The following is a 16525-nucleotide window of genomic DNA, read 5'->3' on the forward strand; positions in this document are numbered from 1 at the left end:
AATTGCTAAAACACTGAACATTTTTTTTTGTTTATTACAATTAATTGTCTATTAATTGGATTATATGAGCATTTGTAGTTAATACATTTTCATATTTTATGTATTCTTAGCATACATGTTTTTTATGTTATAAAAAGCGAGCAATTTTATATATTTAGATGTGGAGAGGCATCCTTACGAGCAGCTCGAACAATACATCTATCAACTTTGGAAGTAGTATTACTTATTTACCACATTTTATTAGAATCATTAATAATTGTTTAGTTTTGTAAAACTGAATACAAATTTTAATATACATATATTCATGCTAATACATATTTTTGAAAAAAAAAATCACCAAATGCAAATAAAGATAAAAGGAAGAATCTGAATGTGTGATGTGATCCACATAAAGACTAAGTATAACTAATAATACAACACTTGTTTAAAATATGGGTTAGACGTTTAAACAAAACGAATTTGTAATAAAACGCTTGTTCTTCCGAAGTATTTTTGATGGCGAAATTACATCGTGTTTTGGAGAAGGGGTAGTGAAGCTGATAGGGGTTGCATGAGGGGGTTATTTATATTGTGTAATAGTTAACCAATTGTTTTTTTTTCTATTTAAAACGATGCCTAGTTATTTAACATATTATAGTTCAAATGATTTATGAAAATATATATTGTTTTTAGAGTATATGGGAATAAGAAACAAAAAAAAAACATTGGTTTTAGTTCAAAAATATTCTGTTATAAAATGTGAATTCTATGTAAAATGAAGCTACTGTGAGCTTTAAGTTTTATTCCATTTAATCAGACATAAAAACATATTATTTTCCACATTTGAAAGTCTGCAAAACAAAAAAAAACAACCCAATCAGAATTTCAAAAAATCGTAATTAGATCAGTAAGTTAGTGAAAAATGAAAGTAAGCACACATTGTAATAACTAGTTGTTTAAACATGATCAGTTTAGGAGTTTTCTTATAAGTGGAACAATTACCATATTAACAATTATGATAATCACACATTGTCAACGCAGTTAAGTAGGAAACAGCATATTGCTTAATCCACTAAACTTGATGTTTTGATGTATGGACGTGCAACAGGTTTTTTAACAAATATTTCCCATTTCATTTAGTATAGACATTATAGTAGAATCCTTAATGCATGAAAACAACAAATTACGTAACATCGCTATTAAATTTTATATTATGCAAAACGGAATTAAATAAAACTTTATAGAAGTTAAATTGTTAGAAAAACACATTTAAAATAAATTAGTCCTCTGTTTTATGGATTTTCACACCTATGTATTCCGATGTCTCCAGCAAATTTTTTAAAAAGTTCCTGGAATGTATTTTAAATACACTTTGATATATGATATATTTTGTGCAATTATGTCTTCGGGCAAATGACTTCTCGCGTAATCGTCTCATTTTGGACAAAAGGCAGTTCTCCAATTTAACTCATAATAATTATGTTCAGTTATATCTGCTTGATCAAGATTAAAGTAGCTTACACGCTTTGACGATTAGTGAAGTACTTTATTTTTATGAGTAAAATGATTTTAGGTCATGGTTGATTAGTTATTCTAATGCGGTGTATACTCAACTTCTGCAGTTATGAAATCGATTAATAGAATAAAATTCGATATTATTTTCCAGCTCGTGTTAGACTGCACTTTGTCTATATTAGGTTAACGATGATTGAAATGTTAAAGGGTTTAAAAATTCAAACAGAAATGAAACTATTTTATGTCTAATAAAACATTCTCACTGTTAGCTTGGGACTTACTAGAAACACATGAGTCGTTTGACCTGTATTCAGTTGCATTGCACAAACAGAAGCCAGTAAGACATTGTATGCCTGCTTCACAGTCTGTTGTACTGTTGCAGCTCTCATTATACCGGACCACTATCAGATGAAGAGTGTGGTATTAGACAGTATATCAGTGTTGGAGTTGCACACATTTTAAAAATGGAAATCTAGCAAAAAGCTAGAACCAAAAAACACATGAAATATTTCGTTAACCACATAACCAAATGATGTTTTAATATAGAACATTACCTATACATGTTCCCGAATCACACGAATGACAGTAAGACTGGTGATGTAAAAAGTAAGAGTGTAAATTATGTTATCGAATGTATATGAAAGACTATATTCAGGATTTTACTTCTTAAAAAACAAGCTATAACGTATCAATTAAAAGTGATTGAGTAAATCTTTTTGTATATTATTTTAATCACACAATGCTAAACCAAATTATACTTTTCATTTCGCACATATTCAATTATGTTATGAAAATAGAATAAAAAAATGTGTGTACTGAAAGGAGTACACAAAATTATATCTAAAGCTACTGAAGTCTCCAAGTTATAGTTTAAATTTTCAATATTCTATATTCAAAATTTTAAAACAAACTTACCAAAAGATACAAAAAAATGATGATGCTGAATATGGCTGAGGTCGTAAAAACTTGATCTTTAATGTTGAAAGCCATAATTTAATGCAAGTATGTTATGCAATATGTATCAGGTTTCATACACGACAGAATCAACTCCTATAATATAAAAAAACATAAGGGTCTCCCATCTAAATGGTTACTATGCAAACCTACAAAGGGTTCGGTGAATGCGCATATGAAACAGGTGGGGTTTGGCACTTCAAAAAAAACAAAAAAACCTTTAAATACTGGTTTAAATATTCAAATGTCTAGACCTCAGAAATATGTCACAAGTGACGGGGCTTAACTTTTAGCTCGTGCATTAGTGGCGTGGCTTATCCGGCCAAGTTCCCTGAGTTGTTCTAAGTAAACATATCTGTGATACATTTATTTGGCTTCGTATTTCAAAAACCCACACATCGTGTGTACTCTGTAACTCTGAAACCAACAGTAATCATACTGAGGTAGCAGTACAAAGCCTTAATGGTTATTCTAATTATATAAGGACTTACCTTGGAAAATAACCCTTTTCTTATTACAAAAGCTTTGTTACATTAGGAAAAAACTTTGAGGTGCAAGGGTCTTTAAAAGACATACATTTTTGAAAACGTATTACTTTTATAGTTTGTAGTATATATCAGTACAGGTAATCCGGATAGGAGATTGAAGCATTTCTTTCAGTGCAACCCATTTTATAAGGCAAATTGAAAACTTTGACCGATTTACACCAAATTTTAAAATACACTCGGTAGTAGTTTTAGGTCGTCATAGTACTTTGCTTCTAAACTGAAATTCTATAAATAAATATTAGATTTTCTGCGAGTATTTGATCAAATGAACTTGTACAGAGGGCCCGCATAAGATTGACTAAATAGATGCTGAGTCCATTTTGCTGCACTTGTTATCTATAGTTGCGGGTTTTCCCTAACGATGGTTGTGTGTAGTACCCATTGAACCAGGAAGCAGCCAGTATACGTCTTGTATTTACTCACCCTAGTGATGGCTGTGTAAATTAGAAGACGTGACCTAAAGTTTACAATAAAATAGTGTAACTAATATTAAGTGAATACACCGATGCGATAGCGCGGAATGTTCAGACGATTTAAAAATAGCAGGGAAGAGATGTTAAAATTAGCCTTGTGGATTTCAGGGATTAATATTAATATACGAGTCAGCTCACGTTTCGGAAGTTATTTATAATCAGCCTGTTGTTCCACTATTATATAGACCTCTCACGAGATGGACGGATTAAGCTTGGGCGGGGCTTCGGGCTAAACATTTTTGTGGGCCCATATATATATATATATATATATATATATATATATATATATATATATATATATATATATATATATATATATATATATATATATATATATATATATATATATATATATATATATATATATATATATATATATATATATATATATATATATATATATATATTTAGAGAGAGAGAGAGAGCGAGAGAGAGAAAGAGATAAATAAAAGTAATTTAACGAGGCAATAATCCAAGATATTAATAAACTATTCATACTCATAGAGCTATTCGCCACCGATATTTACAAAACAGCTAATTTTAAAAAAAATATATTACTCATTTCGAAATGTTTTCAATGAGCGGTATTTAATCTGTGTTAAATAAGCAACGAGTTAATAGTTTTCAAATACTTTTTCGACGATGTAAAATATTAAAGGCGAATATAAATATTAATTTGCGCTTGTATGAGTGTATTATATTCTGTATCTTATTGTTATAATCACCATACATGCTTAGTAATAAACATATTATAATAGTACATAATTAGAAAAATTTGCCATTTTACATTTTTATTGGAAGAAAAACTGATTAAACACTGTCCTTATTGCTTTATCATAAAAATTTACAGTAAAATCAACTTTCATAAATTGGTATCTATTTGTGTTTGGTCGCCTTAGTCCAGTGGTTCCCAACCTTTTTCGAGTCGCGACCCCCTTTTATAAAAAGTAAGTGACCCGCGACCCCCATAGAATTAAAAATCCGAAATTAGTATGGAAATTAATAAGCACTAAAATAAGATTTTCTAGTAGACTTTCAATATGAACTACTCTTGATAACTATTTTAATAGCATGAGTAAAATTGAATACTATTCACTAAACCTTCGTGGTTAAGTTTTTAATTTAAAAAAAAAATTGTTAACGCCAACCTATGTCATTATAATTATCTTAATTTTGTTTTTAATCGAAGAATACTGTGGAAAATATATTCTTGAAAAGTCAATCAATTTTACGTTTGGGTATGTATGAATGGTGAATACTACATCAAAATTGTGTCTGCAGTTTTTCATCTTACTCGGAATCATTCTGCAAATCAAAGAATTCATCTTGTAATTCATCGGTTATGCTGGCAACATCAAGGGAAGAAGAGAATGGGTAATGCGTAAATGCAGATGTTTCTTTTTTCAGCTCAGGGAAATAGCGATGCAGTTCGTTTTCAAGAGATTCAAGATGCCCAGAAATCGCTTCTTTCAAAATTTTAATTATCTCACAATCAGATTCATCTACCACACCGCAGATTTTCTCAAATTTACAATATTTCCAAGATTTATTTTCTTTACCGATTTTGCAGCTTTGATAAAAATGCCCCGAGATTATCATGGCAAGTTATAATATTCGTTCATTTTCCCTGAAGCTTCAGGTTAAGCTTATCTTGATGCTCGAACACATCTGCTAGATATGATACTCTATCCAACCACTCTATGTCGTTTTAAGTATACCAAAAAGTCTTGTTTCCTTTGCACTTCCAAAAACAATTTGATTTCCGATTTCAATTTAAAAACACAATTTACAACATTTCGTTTGACAGCCAGCGTACTGTAGTGTAGAAGAGCAGAACCTCGTGATCTATATTAATGTTTTTGCTCAGTTCTTTGAAGGCTCCAGATTTTATATAATTTACGACTTATACTAACAATGGACTCTTGATGTCGATTGGTTAGGGCAGTGGTTAGGGAGCTAAATCTTTTCTGTTTTCTTAAAGCCCGATTTAGAGCTAAACATATATTGCGCACCATCCGTACAAACCCCAACAGCCGTTCTAACCCATTTTAATCATCCAGTTTCAAAAAAGGTATTTATTTTCTCCATGCTATCTTCACAAAAGTGCAACTCTTCTTTGCTATCATCCGCATGAATATAGACACAGACCAGCAACTGCGAACACGAACTCACGTCTGTTGATTTATCAACTTGAAAAGCAAACAATGGTGAAAGCTTAATTTCGATAAAAATGTGTTATTAACATTTACGTAGATGAAGCGTTTGATTAGTTTTCTCCTATTGTTTTTAGCGCAATTTCCATACTGGAATTGCGATTATTAATTCGTCATTTCTGGATGTGTGTCCGCAGCTTTACCGCAGTTTTAAGTCATATCTCCTCCTCAACGAAGCAATATCGAGGACTAGTTCAAAAAGCAAATATGTTAAGCAAGTTCCGAGGATGATTGTGGGCTAAAAAAAATCCCGGAATTCCTTCCTGGATTTCCCGGGAAAAAAAACCTCGGAAAAATGCAGTTTTTGGACCATATCTCGGCAACCAGACCATTTAACGACTTGAAACATTTACCAATCGATTCCTGTCATAATTTAGAACAATATTGCCGAAGACCGTTTTCAAAAATATCCTTTCGTTCGGTCACAAAATGTTTTTAAAAATTACATTATACATAATACACTACAGTACAATACAGCAATATAGAGAGCGCGACAACTAAATACCCACTACACGTCCGCAATTTTTTTTTAAAATCTCGTTAATAAATATTTTTCTGTTTTGTTTTGAATTATTAAAACTACTTGTGTTGCATTATTTATTTGCTGAATATATGATTTATCTCGATTTAAAATTGTTATGGATAACATAATGAAATTGCGCTTAAATTGTCACTAAACTTTTTATTAACTTGTTTTTGTTTGCTTGGCATTTTTTAATCGCGACTTCATTTGATGCTTGCACTAATGCTGGTGAAAACTTCCTGTTTGATCAAGTCTCTGGCGTTTGCAACTAGCTTCTTACTGACGAAAAAACTCCATATATTTTTTGATGTGTTCCGAATGACTCGTCTCAAATGGTGTTTAATTTTGAAGATTTCATAGCTTCGTGACTGAGAACAACTTTGTACAGTGCGCTTTGTTTCTTCTCTATTACATTTCCAGTGATGTTAATGAAGCCGAATTTTAAAAAATTCTTCTAAATATTTATGTTTTGTTTCAAATTACTAAAGTTTAGTATACTAGTTGGCGACCCCCCAGAAAGACCTTCGCGACCCCCAGGGGGGTCGCGACCCCCAGGTTGGGAACCCGTGCCTTAGTCTTTAAGTCCACAGGTAAAGTTAGAAGGATAAACCCATACATATTTTGAAATAGGTTCAGAAAACAAAAGTATTATAGAGGCATGCATAGACTGGCTTTGTCCAAGATTGAAAACCTTATTGTGCATATCTTCTCTATCAAAGTCTAAATTGTACGCCTCAGTATGAAGTAATGGAAATGGTAGAAAGGAGAAATATCTCGATATTATTTCTTTTAAAAATCAAAGCACTAATAGGACTATTACTCAGCCCTTTCTGGAGGCCCACCGGGTTATTCCTGGTGGACCGGCGGACAGAGGCGTAGCGACCCTTCCCGGCGCCCGGGGACAAACTTTTCGATTTGCACCCCCCTCGAGTTTTCAATTTGCACCCCACCCCTTCAAACTTCCGATTTGCACCCCTCAACCTTTCAATTTATTTTTCCAACCCATTTTGGCGCCCCCTAAGGTCGGCGCCCGGGGACATATGTCCCCCCCCCCGCCCCCCCCCCCCTCGCTACGCTACTGCCGGCGGACCAGTCCATCCCTGTATAGAGGCTTTAGTATAATGTTTAGACATTCAATATAATAGCAGTCTTTATTTTTGGTATTAGGGTTTGTCCATTCATGACGTCACACTCGTAGGGGGGAAGGGGGGGGGGGGTGTCAGTTATTTTTTGACGGCTTGTGATGAGGGAGAGGTTCAGATGGTTAGAAAAAAAAAGAGTTTTAGCCGTTATTTCGCGTTTTAGAAAACGGGTATAATAAATTGTAAAAGGAATTGATCAAAATACTCTATGTGGACGGAGTTCTGACAAGATTATGGAAAAATATCGATGTTTTAAGAAAATTTTAACAGCAATTTTGAAGGGGGGGGGGGGTGGGGTTGTAGGCTGAGGCGTGTCATCATTTTAGGGGGGGGGGGTCTGGCTTTTTGTGACGACGTGTGACCGAAGGGGAGGGGGGATGTAAAAATCGTCCTAAAAAGCGTGACGTCATTTATGGATGACCCCTTACCATGTAGAATATGCATTTCGAGGAGTTTATCACTTAGGGTCAGAGGCTTATAGCGAGGGGGGGGGGGGGCGGCGGGGGGGATCCGGACCGCACCGGGTGACATCATTTAGGGGGTGACACCAAGGCAAAAAATAGCAAAATATAATGAGAAAAAATTGAGGGGGGTGCACATCAAAAGTTTGAGGGGGGGGGTGCAAATCGAAAATTTGAAAGTTTGTCCCCGGGAAGGGTCGCTACGCCTCTGGGGGGTGACACCATTAAGTGCCGCACCGGGTGACACCCGACCTCGCTACGCCACTACTTACGGTAATACATTAGACCCTTAGCCCCTACTATGCCAATGTCAATTAGTAGCCACCCCCTTTACTTTCCTGATTCACCATCTCAGACCCCAAGTAATTAAAAAAAAAACAGTTAAAAATGAGCTGTAACCAGGGAGACAGTTTAAAGTTCAAAAGGGTGTTGCTATTGATTTTATTTTCGTTTACAAAAAAGACACACATTCAAATATTAATCTAATTGTTTCAAATAATTAAATGCCTTTGATAAAAAATACAGAAATGTATTCATTTTTAAAAAGTATAAATAAATGTTCATATTTTAGAAATCAACAAAAAGTCAACTTTCATTTTTATGGTTTGAAAGTAAACGCTGCGAGGGTCATAAAAATGAGTCTAATTTTAGAATATCAAGATGGTTTGAATATCACAGGAGATAATAAAATAAAAATAGAGAAGTCAAGTTTTATTTATAGTTAGGTCAATTCACTTGGTTGAACAGTTATGTGTATATAGGGTTGCCAGATACCTTTTCCGAAAATACTGGACACCTTTCCATCCTTCCCTTCTCAGGTATGCCGCAAAGCAGAAGAAGGGGGTTAACAGAGTATTATTCATATACTTGTCCAGTATTTATATTTATTTTATCCTGGACAGTCTGCTCAAATACTGGTTTGTCCAGTTCAAAACTGGACACCTGGCAACCCTGTGTGTATACACAATAATCTCTTTCTAATTTTAATAGGCTCTCGTTTTTTTGTACTTTTAAAATGTTTTAGACTAGTTTAAGGAGTAGGCTATAGTGATAATATACAATTTTTAAGAAATCATTTTAATATCTGAATTCATTTTTCTCCTTTCTAATTAATTACAAAAATAGTAAAATTAAAGTCATACCATGTTATTAACTAATATAAAAATTAAAATGAATAGTACTTTTTATTTTTGGCAGATTTCACCAGAGACTACAGTAGTCCCTACCTATCTATACCATCCATCATTATTTAAAACTATATGCAATTGAATATCATGTCCTAGTCGTGAATATTGCTTTTCAATTGTTGTCCATTAACTTCTTTCAACTGCAGTTTCAATATTTTGATAAATTTGAAATCTTTCATCAGGAAAGTTATTGTAGTCAGGTATTTCTTGATAGACATCTTCATTTCTTGCTAACTGGCTGACTTCTTCTGGTTCACTGACAACTGGAGTCATGTTATCTGTTTTACAACAGAAAAGGTCATTTTAAGATTTTAAATTAATATATTTTGTAGAGTTATACATTTTTTTCAGTTACCTACCAATTCAAACATTCAATTTTTCAACAGTTTGTTGAAAACATGTTTATCAAGAAACATAGACAATTCCCTTTAAGTTAAATGTGCTTCATTTTTAAATAATGTCTTCTTTTAGACACATTTCTAGTATGTCCATACGTTGCACATATTGTAAATGACCACATTATCTAGCTTTAATGGATTGCCTTTGACAACATTCACCTTTTGTAAGCTTCTAAATGAATAGTTTTGGTATCGTCTAGAACTTAAAAAAGAAAATCAATAATATTTCCAAAGTCCAAGCAGTTTTACAAACATACCATTAGCAACACCATAAAGATGGTAATCTTGAAAAGTTCTGCTTGGTGTGTTGTAGAGAGGTTCTTGTCTCCTCATAGATTCTAACTTCTTATTTCTGAGGCGTAGTTTTATACACATAACAGCAACAATGATTAAAATAATAATACAAGGAAGTCCAATTCCTAAACCAATGGCTAGTGCTGTGTAGTTTGCCTCTTCACCTCAGGATAACAGTTAAAATACTCTCAACTTTAAAGACAAAACTATGAAATTTCAATCAAAAACCTTCTTTTACAAAGAGTTATTGAAAATAAAAATTCCAAAACCCTCATTGAACAAGAATTTTAGCTCTCAGTAGGCCTACTTGTCACAAAAAAAATTAACACACTTATCCTTTTTAAAACAAAACACCACTCAGGACCTTATTTTCAACAGATATAGATATAAAGCAAAGTGCTTCTAAATTTACAAATACCTTTCGTTGCAACAAGTTCAGAAGATACTGGAACACAGCCAGCATTCTTACAGATTATGACAAGAATTCTGTTGATAAAATTGACAAAAAATAATTTAATTTTTTTTTTATAAATGCAGATCCCAATATAAACATGCAGTACAGAAGTATTAAAATGTCTAAAAAATGTTACATTTTAATTATAAATAATTCAAGGGAAGTATTATCTAGGCTACTATAATATATTGTTTGATTTTAACCATCACAAGTACATGATTGTAAAATAATTATAAGTTAATTAAAGCCTTGCATTTTTTGTAATCTTAGAATGAAATGTAGGTTTGTCCTAAACAACATTTTTGTTTATTCAGGCTATTTTATATCATTTGCTAATTACTTTTAGGAAACATTATTCGAAAATGAACACAATTAAAGTAGAAATATTACTTGAATAGTGTATTAGAAGGCAGAGGTCCATTGCAGTAACCTGTATCCCCAATTTCACAAGTAGAGTCACTTCCAATGGTAAAGTCAATCAGACTTGCTTGGGATGCTGATGGGTATTATTAGACATTAAGTACTAAATAATCAAGCTATTTAAAAAACATTGATTATTGACAGAAATATTTCACTTTTATAAATATATTTATTTACACCTAACTAATGGAATAAATGTAATTTTATGCACTTGCGACAATGTTAACATAAATATAACGTAAAAAGTCTGACTACTATTGGTAGATTTCAAAAGTAACATTTAAATACAATTTTTGTTAAACTTAATTTAAAAATATCTTAATTTTACAAAATATGTACATCAGAGTGGCATTGGTAGAAAATATTGAGCGACCATCATAGACCAATACATCACAGTGTCTGTTAAATTTGCAAATGATGAAAACACGAAACATACCTCTCAGTTGGGTCAACCCAGTGGCGTAGAGACCCTTCCCGGCGCCCGGGACAAACTTTCAATTTGCACCCCCCCCCCCCTCAAACTTTCGATTTGCACCCCCCCTCCTCAAACTTTCGATTTGCACCCCACCCCTCAAACTTTCGATTTGCGCCCGGGTACATATGTTCCCCCCGACCCTCATCGCTACGCCACTGGATCAACCAATCCAATGGTGTTGTTCGATATCCAATAGTAAACCAAGATTTTTTAGAGGATAACCAAGTACTGTTTACAATTGGTTCTTCGACAGATCTTTTTCTTTTTCCTATAAAATGTTCATCAAATAAATGCTAGCCAAGTTTTTCTGATTAAAAAAGAAAATATCACAGTATGAATTCAAAATTCAAGCAATCATCATATGTTGCATGTTGCATCATTTAGTTCATACTAGAAGAAAAGCAGTCAGCAGTATCTGCACATACAGCCAGCCACAAATCTTGTATTTTGCCCTGAACATCATTAGCCACACAATCTAATGTAGTGAATGTTGGATTTGATAATTTTACTATATCTGTTCCCAAAGCAATAGGTACTGCAGAGCATAACATGGTTTGTTTATTAATTTTGTTTGTTATTAAATTAAAAATAGGGTGTTGCAAACAGCTCTGTATTTTTAATTGTTGGATAATACTTATACAGTTGAACACTACATTTTCCTACACTTAAATTGATACTAAGTTTAGTTTCTAATGATCTTCTTTTTCACAAATTTTGTTGACTTTTAAGGCAATTGTTTCTTAGTGAACTTGGTCATCTGCAAGAATAGCGCATGATGTTAACGGCAAACAATATATGTAAAATAGTGCGGAATAATAGTACTTTATAAATTGATATTCGTTTTTTTGGGAAAGCGGAAATCGCATAAATTACTACTTCCGGTCAACGAAAATTACTCAAATATTGAAAGAATTCGGAGAATTAGATCTTTTACTTTCATGTGAATTTCATTTATCTATCAGAAACAGTACTTAAGTTATAGGCTTTTGAAAAATTGAGAGTAGAATAAGTTTCACTTCCGTTTACCGGAAATTGCTGAAAAGTTAATACAGAGCCACAAATTTGATATAATACTTATATATGAAATTTCATCAACCTAGCTGTAACGGTACTCAATTTATCGTGTTCGCAGACACACATACATACACACACACACATACACACACAGACATACGGACAAAATTGCAAAACTATGTTTTTCCGTCTCAGGGAGGTGTAAAACATCCAGATTTGTAATAGTCTCGAATTTTGTTTTGCACAATTACAATACTTCGCAAACGAGAAAGTAAAAAAAAATCGAATCGTACATTATGCCGGAACATGGAAGTTCAAAACTTCTGAACATTTTCCGGGTACCAATCTGTCAGAATCTGTATCTGCTACTTTCGGGTATGGGTGTGGATGTAGAGAGTTGAGGACAGTTATTTTATGAATTTATTTAAAGTTATACACATGTAGTTTTTGCTTTGTAGATGATTGTGAACATATATGCTGAAAAGTTTGTGGAATGCTAAATATTTAGTTTTATTGAATAAAAAATTGTATTTCACAAAGTTTAAAAGACGAGCTAATACACAACTAACCTTTAATATAATAGCCGGTTAAAATAGTTCTGGAGCTTTCCTACGCTCTGATGACGCTTCGTCGGTATGTTACGATTTAGTCGCTATTTTGTTTTTAATGGAATAGTTTGGTTAGACAGTAAAATATTAAACGAAGCGTAGGAGATAGTGGAAAGTATGAGGGTAGAAGGTGATACAATAGATAATATGTCAGCACGTATTGATTTTCTAGTTTTGCAAGCGATAAAATGCTTCTTGATATCTCTCAGTTGATCAATTCTGCGTGGATAGTCGATTATTAAATTTAATGGGCATAATATGATTAGCATATGATGGTCAACTGTTTGAAAATGGGGCTCAACACTTTCAGATTTTGGTGAAACTACAGCGGGACCGGGCCGTGAATTGGTTGAAGAAGGGTGCTTAAACACTTTATTGGGGACCAAACTCCGCAAATAAGAATTATTAAAAATAAACCTACATTACAGGGGCCGTCGTGGTCGAGTTGGTAAAGCTTATGGTTGCAGCATGGTTGCTAAACCGAAAAGTCACAAGTCCGAACACTCGGCGACAGCCACTCTTATAATAGAAACAACTCCAAAATCAATCAACTTCTGCCTTGTAGTTTGTTCTTGGTTGGGCAAAGCAAATTCAAAAAGAAAAGCAGGCTGAAATCGGAGTCAATGGCGCATAACCAGTTGGCACGTATACTTAATTGTGTTGGAGGCGTTGTCGAGTCGGCAAAGCTTATGGTTGTTAAATTCGAAAAATTCTTAAGTTCAAATTCCCCACTAAAAATTAAGCACGGAGAAGAAGAAAAAGAAATAACATTACACAAGTTTAAATGGCTTTTGTAAAATAAAGACTATAGCTGGAACGATAACAATTCTCTGGAAACATATATGTTGACATCTGTTGAAAAATAGGTAATGTTAATAGTAACATTGGATTTTCAGTTCTAAGTAAGTAACTTCGTCATTCAAAGCAGATTATCAAAGCATTTCTTGTCTTCTAAAACGATTTTAAATTCTAGTATGCAACAAATTATATGGTAAAACAAGGTTATAAGAATGTTAGAAGAAAAAAAAATACTTACTGATTTACTTCAAGAAAATGCACTCCATTCCATTAAATCGATTGGTATAAAAATTTAATTTCAAAATTGGATCGCTAATAAGAGAAATTATTCACAAAAGCCGCAACGGTAGGAAAATCTGTATATATGAGTTATCACAACTAATAAATTATGTTTCCAAATATTCGAACTACATAAGTTTTAAAAAAAAAATATGTTGCGAAAATTTAAATACTATTCAAAATGAATAAGATATTATCTTAATTAATATTTATACTTAGTCTAATTACCTTGCAATGTCTTTATTGTATTAGATGATGATTCGGTACATCCAGCAACGTTACACACTATTACATACACTCTGTTAAAAAAGTGGTATGGTATAGTAGGTTTAAATGAAAAAAAACAAGCAATGGTTACATTTAAGTTTGGTAGTTTATCTTTTCTAACATTATAACTATAAAAATAGTTTTAAAGAATTAATTCTTTGACATTAGGGCTATGTGTTATGACAATGTCGTAAGAATTCAAGGCTAACAATTTCTAAAAACTAAAATGCTTGTTAAGACTATCTAACGTATTTTACTCTATGTTATAGATCACTTTGAGACAATAGGTACAATTAATCTCAATGTCGCAAGTAGTATATTTTTCGTATACCAAAACACATAACATTTTGATTCACTAGTTTTCATCCTAATGGATTATGAAAACTCATCTGTTGCATCTACCTTACCAAGTGCTAGACATTGATCTAGTTACAGACGTTTACTAAATGCACAATCAAAACTAACTCCAACATAATCTCATTTTATATTTTCTTTCAACACAAAATTAAATCTTAGTCTTAACTTGCCTAACCCGTATACAACTTTCTTTTCCAAAAACATAGCTTCACCTACTCTGGTTCTAATTTTTTGAAACAATCTCAATAATAAAATAAAACTATCTATATCTGAAAATATATCCAAATCTAAACAACAATTATTTAATGACCTTTATAACTGACTCATTGCAACATTTCTCGTTCATCTATTATATTCTCATTCTATCTCATTTTGTATTATAACTATGTTATATTATTTCTTTATTACAAATCTTTGAATGCTATGTTACTGTTATATTTTTACTACTCCATTGCTGTTTATTATAATGCTGTTATTATGTTTTTTATAAAACGGCCAATGTGAAAAAAGGCCTCCGTATCTACTGTTGTTACCATTATTGAATAAATTGAATAAAAAATTGAATTTATTTCAATGCAAATAAGACAGTAGATTGATTAATAAGCCAAATGGGGTCATTATTACACATATTTGTATTTTCTGTAAACATACAAAATTATAAATCCCGTTTATAATATTATTTAATAGAATAGCGACCCATACGAGAAAACGATTTGCTTTGTTTCACTAATTTGTTTTACTCGTAGTTACACTATTCTACAATTATGATTATATGAATTCCTATAAGTCTCGGCGTGGTCGGGTGGTAAAGTTCATAGTATCTAAAGCAAAATGTCTCCAATTTGAACATCCAGCAGATGAAGCTGAATAGTCAGCTGGGTTCAGCAACCCATCTATGAAATGAAACTCCAAAATCAAACAGCTTCTGCCTTGCGGTTGGTTCTTTGATATGTCAAAAAAGCAAACATAGAAAGAAAAGCAGACTGAAATCAGTCTACGAGCCATACGTCCTGTCTAGCACTACAATTAATAACGAAGAAGAACCAAACTCATATTATTTTAAACCTTACATAATAATTCTAGTTTAACAAAAATGTTGGACAAAACTCTAACTTGACGTTGGTATTAGAGGGCAATGGTCCATTGCAGTAGTCAGTATAGTCAGCCGTGCACCTTGTATTAACACCAACATAGTATTTACCGTCATCACCTTCTGAAGCTGAAAGTAGTCAATGTTACAGCAGTATGTTACATTTCAAATGTGTGGAAGTTAAAAAATGGTAGAATGATTGCATTTAGATATCTTCGAGAGCCATTTTGAACCTAAAATGTAGGGTGAAATATGTCACTTAATGCAGTACATTTTAATAATATTGGTCTAATCTGACCTCCAGATTTCTCACCTCTCAATTGATCCAACCAATTGAGCGGCGTGACACGATATCCTTGAACAAATCCAGAATTTCTAGAAATGGCCCAGGTCGAGTAGTTTAATTGTGAATAAATATAACGTTTCCTTTTCCCTTTTGATCAAATGAATGATTTGGTGTGAAAAAAAGATAATAATTAACTATGTGATATTGTATGAAAACACAACAAAAGGTTTTATATAAAACAATAATAAAGACATTTTTACATTATATTAAATTTTAATAACATAAGGCGAGATAATACATATTTGTTTTTGTTATGTGTAAAACTCAGAAGTGCCTAACCTTTGCCATAACAGGCTGATTTCTCCGTGCATAAAACCAGTAACACGTCTGTAATTTTACCTTGACTCTCATCAGTAACACAACGCTTGCAGATGTTAACTTCGATTGATGTTTTAGTTCTAGGAGATATTTCAACTACTCGCCCGCTTAGTATGGGTACTGTATACAAGAAAACCAGTTATATGTTGTAAGTATTTGAAGTGCTAGTTTTAATTGTGAATAAATTTAATTAAACTATTTACCTTTTGCCGTAACATGAAGAAGTTTTCCAATTGAAAAGTTTCCTTCAAAATTCTCATTGACAGTCTTAACCTACAAATTAGATAGAAAAATGGATAATTTTGATCACAATATCGTCATAAACTCAATATATTGTAATGTCATTGTAATGGTTCAAATAAGTAGTAATAGAGCTCCATCAACCACTTTTAAAAATATAAGTTTTTAATTA

General features: G+C 32.5%; 1 protein-coding gene across 1 annotated transcript; it reads right to left on the reverse strand.

The window, feature by feature from the left end:
* Positions 1-8245: 8245 nt before the first annotated feature.
* On the reverse strand, positions 8246-11587 carry LOC131957766 (uncharacterized). Its single transcript, XM_059322536.1, has 5 exons — positions 11428-11587; positions 10532-10637; positions 10106-10173; positions 9651-9851; positions 8246-9273 (listed from the first exon to the last, which is right to left on the reverse strand). The coding sequence occupies exons 1-5, from the start codon at positions 11585-11587 to the stop codon at positions 9122-9124; spliced, it is 687 nt and encodes a 228-aa protein (XP_059178519.1). The 3' UTR covers positions 8246-9121.
* Between the last annotated feature and the right edge of the window lie 4938 nt (positions 11588-16525).

This window comes from Physella acuta, unplaced genomic scaffold (assembly GCF_028476545.2).
Source record: "Physella acuta isolate Inbredline_101_S28 unplaced genomic scaffold, ASM2847654v3 ptg001264l, whole genome shotgun sequence".
Classification (NCBI taxonomy): domain Eukaryota; kingdom Metazoa; phylum Mollusca; class Gastropoda; family Physidae; genus Physella; species Physella acuta.